The following is a 15,163-nucleotide window of genomic DNA, read 5'->3' on the forward strand; positions in this document are numbered from 1 at the left end:
GTTCTTAACATAGCCTCAGAACACACCTAATCAGTAAGGTTTCAGGATATCTACAGTGAATATGCATGAGTTGGTGCTGGAAAATTGCAGCTTATCTGTATATTCCTCCCATCTTCCTCTGTGGTGACTCCCAGGCCCACCATGACCCACTCAGGATCCCACTGCTGAAACTCCATCTTCAATCCTGCCACTTGCTAGAAGGCAGTCACAAGCACAAAGCCGTTTTGGATTATTTTGTCAAACTATTCTCTCCCCACCCCCATTGTCTCTTGTTACATCAGTCTGTTCTGGAGTATATTTTTTGTATTATTTTTATTATATTGTTTTAATTGTCTGGTTTTGCAAGGTTAAGGCTCTTCAGCTTGGAAAAGAGACTGCTGAGGGGGGATATGATTGAGGTCTATAAAATCCTGAGTGGTATAGAACAGGTAAAAGTGAACTGATTTTTCACTCATTCAAAAAGTACAAAGACCAGGGGACACTCAATGAAACTGCATGGAAATATTTTAAAACAAATATGAGGAAATATTTTTTCACTCAGAATAGTTAAGCTCTGGAACTCGTTGCCGGAGGATGTGGTAACGGTGGTTAGAATACCTGGATTTTAAAAAGAGTTCCTCTTGGGATATTGTGGGATATAAATGTCATAAATAAATAAAAATAATAAAATGTAAAAAAAAGTGACTTGGTGCAACAATTATAATTTGTTGAGATACTCTGCATATAAATGCCATATAATACAGAACAAATTTCTCAACACATGAGCAAAAAATGTATTTAAAAACATTTTATATAGATATGTTTTTGCCACTCTAATTTCCCCTTGGTCAAGGTTTGTAGCCCTACTGTTTTGAAGGTATTAACTACTATGTCCATTTGACAAACTCCCTTTCTGCTAACTTTGCCATCTCTTTATCACAGTCTACTTCATCGAAATGCCTTCACTACCATTCCCCCTTTCACTGTCTGCCAGACTATGGCTGACTACTTCCATGACAAGATTAACAAGGTTAATATAGAGTTTGCCACCATATCATCTCCACCTCATTTCATTCCTGATATTCTTTCTTTTCTAAAATCACAGAAAAGGAAACTGTACCTTCACTCCTCCTCCAACCTCACTACCTATTCCCACCCAGCTACTCTGCTCTATCACCCCTATTGTTATCCTTTCCATCTATCATATCCTCAATCTCTCACTTTCCATTGCAATGGTTCCTGATGCCTTCAAACATGCTGCAATTACACCACTCCTTAAGACACCTTCACTGGACCCTATCTGTCATCCTAACTACCATCCTATCTTCCGCTCCCTTTTTGCATTCATATTACTTGAATGTGTTGTTCACTTCGGCAGTCTTGCCTTTCATTTCAAGTCATTCTTGATCCACTCCAATCTGGCTTTCTCCCTTTAAACATAGTGGGAAGATCGGATATGGTTTAAAGTTACCGGTCATGCACGCCTTGAGACAGCTACCAGCAGTGAAACTGTGGCCATAGTCTGTGTGATTGACCGACCACACACACGTTTTTGCTCACCTGCACTTTGAAGTTTAAGTGAAGTAGCTCTTTTACTTCTTTTTGTGGATACATTAATTGTCAGTTCTGTAATGTTTAGCAATTTTGAACCAAAGAACTAAGGGTTTTTTTATGCCAATGAAGAGAAGTAATCCATATATTTTCCTCAACCTTTGTTTTTGAAATATTGATTTTGGTTGGAGGTTGGGTTGGGTTCAGAGGCTTTTTCCCTTTTTCTTATCAAAGTTCTATTGCACTTCACAGGATTATAGTTTTGTTAAAGTACTTTGTTACCTATACTAGAGAGATTATTTTGTTCAGTAGTCCCAGGACTCTCTGTTCCTTGTTGTGGATTGAAATATTGCTCTTCTCTTCCACTGCCAGCTCCAGATGCCATTCTTTCCACCTTGTTGTGCCATATGCATGGAGTAGATCACGTTCCTTCTCTGACCCTGTTCAAATCCAGGTTAAAAGCCCATCTTTTTGAGGTTGCTTTTAAATCTGAACCCCTTATTTTCATGCTTATACATATTTTTAAAAAAATAGTTGCCCATGATAAACAAAACTCCTTAATCTCGTATTATCCGTCTTGAATAGATTTCTCAGGTCTGTGGAGCAGGGATGGTCTCGTATATATGTACAGTGCTACATACATCTAGCAGCACTATAAAAATAAGTAGTTTTAGTACAGGGATTTTGCATATACTGCCTTCATTGCCTGCAAATCTATTCATGCACATTCATTGTAGACTGGCTGGGTGTGGCCCAAGGACTGGGTTGAAAACCCCTACACTAAGTTATACTCCAATATTGTTTTTCCTTTCTGGAAATATAGAATACGTAATCCAGTCTGCCTGTTTCAGCCTCTCTTTACTTACTGCTGCATATGTACCAGGTCCAGACATCTTCCAGTCTATGCAAGTCAGCTCCTTCCACCAGAACCAGTGCACCCTCAGATTCCTGTCATCATTTACTGTAGCTGCCTCTCACTGTTTCCATTCAGGTGTCTATAGAGGTGACATGACTGTCGATGGCTATAACCCAATGTTTGGGGTCAACCACCTTGGTCACTTCCTGCTGACACAGCTGCTTCTGGAGCGGCTGAAGCACTGTGCTCCAAGTCGCATTGTCATTGTCGCCTCCAGCGCCTACTGCAATGGCAAGATTGACTTTGAAAAACTGAACCCACTGCCAGGCGGGTGGATGCGGGACTTACAGGCTTACTGTGACAGCAAGCTGGCAAATGTGCTGCATGCCAGGGAGCTAGCTAACAGGCTGGAGGGCAGCAATGTCACCTGTTACGCTGTGCACCCAGGTAGGGAAGCTACGTAACTTTAGAATATCTCACACTGTAGCAACCTCTGCTCTGTGTATGACTGCAGAGGAAGCTGAAGATGAGGAAAAGAAGCATGTTGAAAGAGGTTGCTTGGAGTTCTTCTCTGCTGTTAAGACTTAAATGAGACTTTTTTTTCTGAGCCTTCCACTTTCTCCTCGTTTTATTACTGATATTGTTTCTCTTTTTAGTCTTAGGACAGTAAATTCCAGTCTTTTTAAAGTGATGCAGTGACAAATGCTGAAATAATACAACTCTACTTATTTATTGAGATTTATTGACTGGCTTGTTATCTAAATTTAGCCTTCCCTCTGTAGTAGGATCTGTTAGTAGCAGACTTGCTGTGCAAACATTGAACAATCCCAGCACCTGTAGACTTCTCCAGTAGCAAGTCTGTTGAGTGCCTGTGTATAGGGTACTATAAGTTCTCTGAGGACAAGCAGGCTGCTTGTTCTTACTGATGGATCGACGTCCATGGTGGCCAAGGAACGGAATTTTTCACAGCAAAAATAAACAAACTTTTGCCAGAGCCTTGTGGCGTGTGGGGCGCGTGCACCGTGCATGCACGGCCATCCTTTTGCCTGTCGCGCGAGAGTCCCTGCTCAGTTTTTTCTTTTTCCGCGGTGGAGAGTGGATGCTTTGTTGGTCTCTCTCGTCAGGCCCAGTGAAAAGAGTCTTCGCTTTTGAGAGAATTCTCTCTGTTTTGTCCTCTCTTATTTCTTTTATTCTGTTTCCCTTCAAAACTAAAAAAAACAAAAAAACACCCTTTATTTCTTAGTTTGGCCCTTTAAGTTTCCTTTCATTTTTGTCGCAGCCTTCTCATTTTTGTGCCCTTTTCTTTGGCAAATCGCGAATTTTTACTTCGCTGCCGCTATTTTTCCATCCATGTCATCGAGGACTCCCAGTGGCTTCAAGAACTGTACTCGGTGCAACCGGTCGATCTCAGGTACCGATCCCCATGCATGGTGTCTTCAGTGCCTTGAGCCCGACCATCGCCCAGACGCATGTAAGTTGTGTCTTAGCCTTAAAAGGCGGACACAAGTGTTGAGAAAAGCTCTTCAGGATCATCTTTCAGAGCTTCGACCGGTTCCCTCGGCGTCGACATCAGTACCGAGGTCAGCGGCGTTGCTATCGGCACCGAAGATGGCATCGACTTCAGGAGCGCAGGTAATGGCTGTCTGGAGACCATCACACGCTGGGAGCAGTGAGCCATCAAGTGGGTCTCCACCTGCCTTGAAGTCTCCTGCTCTGCAGGCCCCTCCAGGACCGACCACTCTCAGACCCGACCCTGAGGAGGCGTGTGGATTCCACGTCCTCCTCGTCGGTACTGAGGAGTATCGATGACGTGCATTGAGCGAAGGCGAAGAAGCATCGTCATCGGTCTCCTTCCAAGCACGGTATCAGGAGCTCCGGGGCATCAAAGGATTCGGCACCCGTGAAGCGCCGATGCCGGGAGGACCGCTCACCCTCCATTCAAGAGGTGTCAGTCTTCGGGCAGCCTAGTACCGCCTCCTCGACCTCCACAGATTCTGATGCTGATTCTTGCACCGACCCCGCAGCCTTGCTCGACAGCGACTCTAGACGAGCGCATCTGAGCCATTCTTCCAGGTCTTCTGGAGGGGTTGCTGCATCAGTCTGCTCCGGTACCGGGGGTGCTTGCGCCCTCCGTACCGTCGACGGAAGCGGCAGCTGGCTCTATGCCTGCGGCATCAGCGTCGGCTGCCACCCAGGTCGACTCCCCGTCGACATCGCTGGAAGGAGCTTCATCGCCGTCAGCATGGGAGTCGACTTCTCGACATCGCCATTGAGGATTTGGTTCCTCGGCATCGAGACGGGCCTGGTTTTGGACTGCAGTTAAGGAACTGTTGTCCGATACCGATGAGGATGCCTCGTGGGATGAAGGGGAGGATCCCAGGTATTTCTCTTCTGAGGAGTCTTGTCGTCTTCCCTCTGATCCTACTCCCTTCACCAGAAAGAAAGCTATCTCCCCCGGAGAGTCTTTCTTCTCTTCATTTGTCCAGAAATGTCTGTGGCTATTCCCTTCCCTGTGGTATCTGAGGATGAGCCCAGGACTGAGATGCTCAAGGTCCTTGACTATCCTTCGCCACTGTCTGACTCTCTCTAGGATTATCTGGACTCATGAGCCCTTGGGCCACTGCCGAGGGAGCGGCAGCGGCAGGAAAACACCCAAACAAGAGACAAGGCAGAACACAGATGAACTGGTAAAACCAGGACAGGAACCGCCGGGCAGAAGCTGCAGCGGAGGCAGAGCAAGCTGGAACAAGCAGGGCAGGAACAGATAGGCTTCACCTGCGCTTGATCGCCGTTCCTCAGGGGTTGAGCCCCTGGGTGCAGGCGGCCGGCAGGACTATGGGACAGAAGGAAGAACCAGAACACTGCAGGGTCCAGCAGGCGGCCAGCAAAACAATAGTCAAGTCCAAGCAGGGTCTAAGGCAGGCAGCAAACAGTAGAGTAGTCAGGTCCAAGCAAAGTCTAAGGTAGGCAGCAAACAGTTGAATACTCCAGGAAATACTCCGAAGAACCGTGGAGATTGGACTGTATTCCGACCCTCATAACTCAGAACGAGGGGGCATTTCTGCATCCCAACCTCCGGTCTCTGGCTCTCACAGCCTGGATGTTGACAGCGTAGAATTCGCTTCCTTGGGTCTCTCTGAGGGTGTCTCCGGGTTTTGCTTGCTTCCAGGAAAGATTCCACAAAGAGGTGTTTCTTTTTCAAGTGGGAGGTTTGCCGTCTGGCATAGGCGGTCGGTGGCCCAACTGTTTGGGGAGGCTAAAGGGGGCGGGGTTAGGGGTGGGGCCAGAGGCGGGGCTTACATCCATTTTGTCTGACAACAGAAAAAAAAAATAAAAATAAGTCACAATTAATACCTTTTATTAAATTTAGATATTAAATATGTATCATATGTCAAAGAATAAAGTGGTTGCTCAAAGCATGTACTAACCACAATTGCTGAACTGCAAAACACTATGCACAAATTTGTGCAAAAACACACTCATAAACCTTACTGTACCATAACACTGGGCAGACCCTAATAAACCAATATACCACCCATACGGAAAATGCAGACCGTCAGCAATATGAAACAAGGGATCATAATATCACAATTCTCATGTAGAGCCACAAAACACCCTTTTAGGGTGGAAAGTGTTCACAATGAGCTCCTTTATGAACGACTATATGTAGATCCTTCAAGAGGTAGTGTGTCATGATTTAGGCTCTAAAACCCTTTTCTGATGGTTTGGTGCCACCTCAGTAAGGCCAATACACAATCTCTCCACTGCAAAACACTATACACAAACTTGTGCAAAAACACACTCATATAGCCTTACCAAACCATAACAGTACTAATTCCAAGGACAGGACGAGCTAAACCTTATGCGTGGAAAGGCAGCACTACAATTACACCGGGCTCTAAAACTCCAGTGCACAACCTAGTGAAACAAAAAACAAAACAAAAGGGCTGAAAATACTACACGCTAGCAGAATACTGTACCTTGATCACACATGAAAAAACACATGACACAACAGATATGAAGGCAAAATACTGAACTGGAAAGTTACCTCAAGAAGTCAGACTCAGCATGCAGCAATACTAGAAAAAATTGAAATTTACATGCAAAACATCCCAGATGCACATTTCCAAAAGCTGATATATTCCAGTAATAAATTCTGAATAAATACTTTTTTCTACCTGTTGTCGTCTGATCATTTAGTTTTTCTATTCGCTTTGGTCCCAGTGTCTTCTTTCCATTTGATATTTTTTCTCTCACCATGTCCATCATCCTCCTGTGTCCTTATGCGTCCTGTCTACCATCTGTAGCCCTATCCCTATCCTTCAGTATCCCGATCCAGCTCTTAAATTCAACAGTTTTCCCTCCATCCATATCCAGCATTTCTCCTCACTCCCCTCCATCCATGTGCATATACTTCCCTCCCCTCCATCCATGTCCAGCACCTTCCCTCTTTCTCTCCTACCATGCCATCCAGTGTTATCCCTCTTTCTTTCTCTCTCCATCCTTCCACCCATTATCCTCGCCCAATCCTTCCATCCATTGTCTTCCTCTATCTCCCCTTCCTTCTAGACAGTTCTCTCTCTTGACCCTTTTCCATTCAGCATGTCCTCTCTCACCCCATCCTTCCAGTGTCTTTCCTCTGTCCCTCCCTACCAGTGTCTTCCCTCATTCTGCCCCCTCCTTCCAGCATTTTTCCTCTTTCTCCCTCCTTTCATTCAGCCAGCATTTCTCAGTCTGACAGCTAGGGTCTCCCCCAGTTTCTCCCCAGCAGCTTCTCTCTCTCTCTCTCCTGCCCATGTCCCCTCTTTCTCTCCCCATCTCTTTCTGGCTCTCCCCTGCTTTTTTCCATGTCCCTGGCTCTTCCCTGCTCCTTTCCATGGCTCCTCTTTCTCTCCCCACTCTCTTTCTGGCTCTCTCCTGCTTTATTCATGTCCCTGGCTCTCCCCTGCTCTTTTCCATGGCCCCTCTTTCTCTCCCCATCTCTTCCTGGCTCTCCCCTGCTTTTTTCCATGTCCCTGGCTCTTCCCTGCTCCTTTCCATGGCTCCTCTTTCTCTCCCCATCTCTTTCTGGCTCTCTCCTGCTTTATTCATGTCCATGGCTCTCCCCTGCTCCTTTCCATGGCTCCTCTTTCTCTCGCCATCTCTGGCTCTCCCCTGCTTTTTTCCATGTCCCTGGCTCTCCCCTGCTCTTTTCCATGGCCCTCTTTCTCTCCCCATCTCTTTCTGGCTCTCCCCTGCTTTTTTTCCATGTCCCCTCTTTCTCTCCCTATTGCTCTCTGGCTCTCCACTGCGCTGGCCATGTCCCTGGCTCTCCCCTGCTCTCCTTCTCTCTCCTCCTACCGTTTCCAGCCAGTGGCCAAGTTCTCTTCTCTCCCTCCGGCCCGGGCCTCTTTAGCTGACAGAAGAAGAAAAAGAAGCGCGGGGCCGCAGCAGCGTTCAGACATGCGCTGTCGGCTCTGCCAGTCCTCTGCCCCCGGAACGGGAAATTGACGTCACGGGGCAGAGACTGGCAGAGCCGACAGCGCATGTCTGAACGCTGCTGCAGCCCCGCGCTTCTTTTCCTTCTTATGCTGGCTCCGAGAGAAGCGGCGGCAGCGGATCAGCTGCGTAGATGTCGTTCCTGGCTGCCGCTGCGCTGCTCAATAGAAGCGGCGGCAGCAGAAGATTTCATCAGGAGTCTCGGCAGGGCCGCGGGGAAGGTCAGAGCTGGGCTGGGGAGGCTTAGCCTCCCCAAGCCTCTTATACGGGGCGCCTATGCCGTCTGGTGTGATAGCAAGGCCCTAGATCCTCGCTCTTGTCCTACACAGACCCTGCTTGAATACCTTCTTCACTTGTCAGAGTCTGATCTCAAGACCAACTCCGTAAGAGTTCATCTTAGCACAATTAGTGCTTATCATCAACAGGTAGAGGGTAATCCTATCTCTGGACAGCCTTTAGTTGTTTGCTTCATGAGAGGTTTGCTTTTGTCAAAGCCCCCTGTCAAACCTCCACCGGTGTCATGGGATCTCAACATCATTCTCACCCAGCTGATGAAGCCTCCTTTTGAGCCACTGAATTCCTGCCATCTGAAGTACTTGGTAGTGCATGCTCTTTATCTCAAGTTTCATCACAACAGAGTAGTCCTCCACACGCACCCTAAGTTCTTGCCGAAGGTGGCGTCGGAGTTCCATCTGAACCAGTCAATTGTCTTGCCAACATTTTTTTCCGTCCTCATACCCACCCTGCTGAACGTCAGTTGCCACCACCTTGGACTGCAAGAAGAGCATTGACCTTTTACGTGGAGCGGACAAGCCCCTTCAAACAGTCCGCCCAAATGTTTCTTTCTTTTGATCCCAACAGAAGGGGAGTCACAGTCAGGAAATGTACAATTCCAATTGGCTAGCAGATTGCATTTTCCTTCTCTTATGCCCAAGCTGGGATGAATCTTGAGGGTCATGTCACGGCTCATAGTGTTAGAGCCATGGCAGCGTCGGTGGCCACTTGAAGTCAGCCACTATAGAAGAGATTTGCAAGGCTGCGACATGGTCATCAATCCACACATTCCGTCTCACTACTGCCTTCAGCAGGATACCCGACGCGACAGCCGGTTTGGGCAGTCGGTGCTGCAGAATCTGTTTCGGGGTTTAAAATCCAACTCCACCCCCCTAGGCCTTTTTTATGCTTTTCCAGGCTGCACTCTCAGATAGATGTTTCCTGCTTTAGGTCAATCTTGTTATGTCCTACTCGTTTGCGAGGCCAATTGACCTTCTTTGTTGTTTTTGAGTGAGCCTGGGTGCTAGGGATACACCTGCTGTCCCGGAGAAAGCGAAGATAATACCCTGTAGCAGGTATTCTCCGAGGACAGCAGGCTGATTTTTCTCACAAACCCCACCCACCCTCCCCTTTGGAGTTGGCTCTCCTTGCTAATGCTTTTGATCTAACTGAGTGAGGACTCTCGCACGACAGGCATGGAAGATGGCGGTGCACGCGCCCCGCGCGCCAGAAGGCTCTGGCAAAACCTTGTTTATTTTGCTGTGAAAATTCCGTTCCTGGGCTGCTGTGGACGTCGACCATCAGTGAGAACAATCAGCCTGCTGTCCTCTGGAGAATACCTGCTACAGGTATGTTCTTCGCTATATTCACACATTGAAATGATGACAAAGGTAGATGTCGAGGCTATCCAGTCTGCCTTTTTTTCTGACCTACGTAACGTGCAGACCTATTTGATATTTTTTCTCCTACTTGCTAAGGATCCTCCATATCTGTCTCTTACACCTTACGGTTATTGCTCTGTTTATGTACACAAGCATGTAGGGGGTAATCCTGTAAAGGGTTGCCAAAAGGCTCCGGATGCTGCACACCAAGCACAAATTGTATCAGCAATTATGCATGTAATTGCCATTTATAGAAAAAGTCCACATTTACACACCAAACATTTAGGTGCAGCCACTTACACCATGTCAGTGGCTGGTGGTAAACATCCACAACTAAATGTTAAAGTTGTGCATTTGTCGGTATTCTGTCTCCTTAGTGTATAAATTCTGGCCTGCCCAAGACCCTCCCATGTCACACCCCCCCTTTCAGTTTCACATTATAGGATTTGCACACTAAGTCTAGAGAATACCGACTAAGTGCAGTTACACACATGTAACTGTAAATTAGTGCCAATTAACCCAGTTAATTGATTTAGTGCCAGTTAGCAGCTAATTTTATCATTAAGTTACACACTTAACTATAGGTACAGTACAAACTGGCGTGTAGATTATCAGAATGAGGTGGTTTCTGTCTACAAACTTCAGATGTAAAAGCGAGAAGTGTTTTGTGGTGGACTAAGATGTCAGTTAGTTAAGGTCCTGTGTAATAGCATGCATTGGTTTCATCTTGCTCCTACTCTCCCTGCAGGATTTGTGCACACGGAATTATCCGCATGGTCCGTCCCTGGATGAAACTTCCAGTGTACCTCATTACATGGCTCTTCCTTCGAGACTGTGTAGATGGAGCACAGACCTCACTTTACTGTGCTGTGCAGGAGGGCACTTGAACAGTACAGTGGGCATTTCTTCGCTGGACTGCAGAGTACAAGAGGTGTTGCGTCACGGACGCAATGATGTTGTTGCCAAGAAGCTGTGGGAAATCAGTGAGCATCTAGTAGGCTTGGCCGGCTAGAAGTGGGGACATCAACTTCAGGAACTAAATAAAAGGGGGGGAAAAAGGGCCAAAGGAATTCTTAACTGACAGGGCAGTAGATATCACAGTTTTAGTTGTCATCTCTGCCAGTAGCCTCTTCAGACCATTTTAAACATGTTTGGGAAAGATACAGTTTACCATAGCAAACGTAAGGGAGGGAGAAGGTAAGTATATAAAATGTCATGCTCAGTCAAACCAATGATCCATTGAGTCCAGCGTCCTATCTGTGACTGGTCAATACAGGTCATTTGAAAATACCCCAGCAGATCCTAACAGGGAGATCGATTCGCTGTTGTTCACTTCCAGAAGCAAGAGGAGGTGATCCCCTGATTAATAATTGTTAATTGAGGTTGCCCAAGCCTGATCTTTCAACTGTACTAGAAAGGTGAATTTATATATGCAAATGCCATTAACAACATGGCTGCCCTTACATTTGTCCCTCTTTCCAGAAAGACAATGTTTTCTCTCAACAGTAATAATGTATGCACCAGGTTTCTTGTCTGATAAACTAGACGCTGCCTATAAAATGTAAACCACCCTTATCTCTTCACACACTGGACCAACTGTGGGTAGATGGAGAGATCCTCCTTTTGTCAGATGTTATTGAAGAGTACGGACTTATGCAGGGAGATGGCTTTTGTTACCACCAAATTCTATTGTGTGTAAAGCTAAAACTTTGCTTGCAGGAGACAGCTCTTGAGAGAGCCTTGAAGTTGGGCTGCATTAGGGGTAGCATCTGTAGATTATATCAAGCTTTACTTTGTCAAAATCTGCCTATCTTGACCTACACAGCTAAATGGGAGGCAGACATTGGTGGTGTTTGAGCTACCATGCTGGAATCTACCTGCTTAAGGTATCCATATCTAGTGCCATGATTGAAAATAGATTTAAAAAATTCTATATCGCTGGTATTACACCTCTGTACAGCTGCACTGGTTGTTTAACATAGGATCCACTTTTTGTTGAAGGCCATGTGGTCCTGCCCTAAAGCACAACAATACTGGAAAAATATCTTTGTCCCCATCTCTTACCCCTGTATAGCAGACAGCTGTCTCCTGCATTTCAAAGCCCCAGTGGTGAAAGCAGCAACTCATAAATTTGCTTTCTAACTTTTCACCGCAGGCAAATTACTCGGCCCAATTCTGGAAACAAATTAATACACCAATACTGGACTCAGTATTACACTACCCAGTGTACCTGAATGTAACACACCTTCAGCTACTGCTGAAAAGGTGTGAGCAAAATCCAAATAAACAGACTTTTGTTTAATGTCAATTTAACAATGTCTAAATTAACAGCCTAGAGAAACAGAAGGGTGATTGTCTTTCAGAGAATATAGGACACGCATATAACTTGGTAATAATCCAATTGTTGTGTCTCAGCTGGCTTTGGCTAGCTACTGATGTTTCCATCAAGGGGAGGATAACTTTTGGGGAATATTTTAATTTGTTTTTAAATTTTAGGTAAAGGGAAATCAGGGGATTGTGTTGCAAAGCTGTTGTACTGTAACTGATTGAAATTGACATTCCTTAGCAAATTGCTGTTCTTATGTTTATGTAAAAATTTAATAAAGAGAATTGAAAAAAGAAATTTGAATCGACCTGTCCTCCAGGATCTTATCCAAATGCTTTTTAAACCTAGCTGTGACCAGGCAAATTCCACAGCTTAAATGTGCACTGACTGAAAAAAACAGTTCCTTAAATTTGTTTTAAATCTGCTACAAGTTGTTGTGGAATTTCCCTTAGTGGTAGAACTATTTAAAAGGTTTATAGCCATTCCCACTTAAATCCATGCTAACACTTTATCTAAAAACTAGTAAAGAAGGCCCGTTTCCGTGAGAGATGAAACGGACGCTAGCGAGGTTTTCGGTGTGCAGCAATCCTCCTGTCTCCCGGGCCCCCCTGCAGGCAACCATCATCAGCGACACAGCTGTCCCGCAACCCCCCTGCAGGCACCTGTGCATCGCATTTCGAGCCTCCTGTCCCCTGGGCCCCCTGCAGCGACCCACCGTAAGGGACGCAGCTGTAGCTGCAGTTTCCGTTTGTCGGGCGTCCGACAGAGGAAGGAAAACAACCCCCTCGCCAAGTGTGTTGGTGTGCAGCAATCATCCCATCTCCAGGGCCCCCCTGCAGGCAACCGTCATCAGCGACGCAGCTGTCCTGCAACCCCCCTGCAGGCACCTGTGCATCGCGTTTCGAGCCTCCTGTCCCCCAGGCCCTCCTGCAGCGACCCACCGTAAGGGACGCAGCTGTAGCTGCAGTTTCTGTTTGTTGCCATCCGGCAGAGAGGAAGGAAAACAACCCCCTCGCCATGTGTGTTGAAAAACAAACAGCTGACGTCGGCGGAGGGGGGGGGTGGCGGCGATTGTGTGCTGGAGGGGTTCAGGATGGGTGTGGCGATTCGCTGAGTGTCATAGCCCCGCCCTCGACGTCATCACATTTTGACGCAAGGGTGGGGCAGACACTCATGGGAAAAAATTCCGATCTCTGCCACCTCGGAAGTTGCAGCTTCATTTAGAACGTTGGGGTTGTGAATTATGTCCAGAAAGGGCGTGGCTGAGGGTGGGTGCATGAGTGACAGTGAGTGGTGCTGACAGCCTAGCCTACCAACAGAGTGCAGGGGCTTCAGTGTTTCCCTGCCACAGAGTGAGCTTCAGAATGTTTGAGGTGAGAATTATTTATATAGATAATAGTTCAGTGCATAGCCACAGGTGGACAGGGCCCACCCAAAATTTGTGCTCCCTTAGTGTGACTGGCAGGGATCTCTTCCTAGCCAGAACCCTTTTAAGCTGAGCAGCCAGCGGCAATGCCCATGAGCTGCGATTGCTAGTCCCCTGCTACCCCCCCCCCCCCATATGCATGGTCAGTTTTTGCACACATGTGAAACCGAGCATACAGTGGGGGAAATAAGTATTTGATCCCTTGCTGATTTTGTAAGTTTGCCCACTGACAAAGACATGAGCAGCCCATAATTGAAGGGTAGGTTATTGGTAACAGTGAGAGATAGCACATCACAAATTAAATCCGGAAAATCACATTGTGGAAAGTATATGAATTTATTTGCATTCTGCAGAGGGAAATAAGTATTTAATCCCTCTGGCAAACAAGACCTAATACTTGGTGGCAAAACCCTTGTTGGCAAGCACAGCGGTCAGACGTCTTCTGTAGTTGATGATGAGGTTTGCACACATGTCAGGAGGAATTTTGGTCCACTCCTCTTTGCAGATCATCTCTAAATCATTAAGAGTTCTGGGCTGTCGCTTGGCAACTCGCAGCTTCAGCTCCCTCCATAAGTTTTCAATGGGATTAAGGTCTGGTGACTGGCTAGGCCACTCCATGACCCTAATGTGCTTCTTCCTGAGCCACTCCTTTGTTGCCTTGGCTGTATGTTTTGGGTCATTGTCGTGCTGGAAGACCCAGCCACGACCCATTTTTAAGGCCCTGGCGGAGGGAAGGAGGTTGTCACTCAGAATTGTACGGTACATGGCCCCATCCATTCTCCCATTGATGCGGTGAAGTAGTCCTGTGCCCTTAGCAGAGAAACACCCCCAAAACATAACATTTCCACCTCCATGCTTGACAGTGGGGACGGTGTTCTTTGGGTCATAGGCAGCATTTCTCTTCTTCCAACACGGCGAGTTGAGTTCATGCCAAAGAGCTCAATTTTTGTCTCATCTGACCACAGCACCTTCTCCCAATCACTCTCGGCATCATCCAGGTGTTCACTGGCAAACTTCAGACGGGCCGTCACATGTGCCTTCCGGAGCAGGGGGACCTTGGCGGCACTGCAGGATTGCAATCCGTTATGTCGTAATGTGTTACCAATGGTTTTCGTGGTGACAGTGGTCCCAGCTGCCTTTGAGATCATTGACAAGTTCCCCCCTTGTAGTTGTAGGCTGATTTCTAACCTTCCTCATGATCAAGGATACCCCACGAGGTGAGATTTTGCGTGGAGCCCCAGATCTTTGTCGATGACAGTCATTTGTACTTCTTCCATTTCTTACTATGGCACCAACAGTTGTCTCCTTCTCGCCCAGCGTCTTACTGATGGTTTTGTAGCCCATTCCAGCCTTGTGCAGGTGTATGATCTTGTCCCTGACATCCGTAGACAGCTCCTTGCTCTTGGCCATTTTGTAGAGGTTAGAGTCTGACTGATTCACTGAGGTCTGTGGACAGGTGTCTTTCATACAGGTGACCATTGCCGACAGCTGTCTGTCTGCAGGTAACGAGTTGATTTGCGAGCATCTACCTGGTCTGTAGGGGCCAGATCTCTTACTGGTTGGTGGGGGATCAAATACTTATTTCCCTCTGCAGAATGCAAATAAATTTCATATACTTTCCACAATGTGATTTTCCGGATTTACTTGTGGATGTGCTATCTCTCACTGTTACCAATAACCTACCCTTCAATTATGGGCTGCTCATGTCTTTGTCATTGGGCAAACTTACAAAATCAGCAAGGGATCAAATACTTATTTCCCCCCACTGTACATGGGGGCCAATGGTGGCTTGGGGGCACTGCCACTGGCTGCCTCAGGCTTCAAGTGTTCTTGGGATCCCTGCAAGCTCAGGTATTTCTATTTTTAGTTTTTTGGGGGTGTCTGTGTGGGGG

At 46.7% G+C, this 15,163-nt stretch overlaps 1 protein-coding gene across 1 annotated transcript in view; it reads left to right on the forward strand.

The window, feature by feature from the left end:
• The window catches only part of DHRS13 (dehydrogenase/reductase 13), a 29,439-nt gene extending 18,873 nt beyond the window's left edge, over positions 1-10,566 (forward strand). Inside the window, 5 exon segments of the mRNA XM_030185831.1 lie at positions 2,522-2,833; positions 10,268-10,285; positions 10,288-10,400; positions 10,402-10,431; positions 10,433-10,566. Coding sequence (XP_030041691.1) covers positions 2,522-2,833; positions 10,268-10,285; positions 10,288-10,400; positions 10,402-10,431; positions 10,433-10,531 — 572 coding nt within the window. The 3' untranslated portion in view covers positions 10,532-10,566.
• The last annotated feature ends 4,597 nt before the right edge of the window (positions 10,567-15,163 follow it).

This window comes from Microcaecilia unicolor, chromosome 13 (assembly GCF_901765095.1).
Source record: "Microcaecilia unicolor chromosome 13, aMicUni1.1, whole genome shotgun sequence".
NCBI lineage: Eukaryota > Metazoa > Chordata > Amphibia > Gymnophiona > Siphonopidae > Microcaecilia > Microcaecilia unicolor.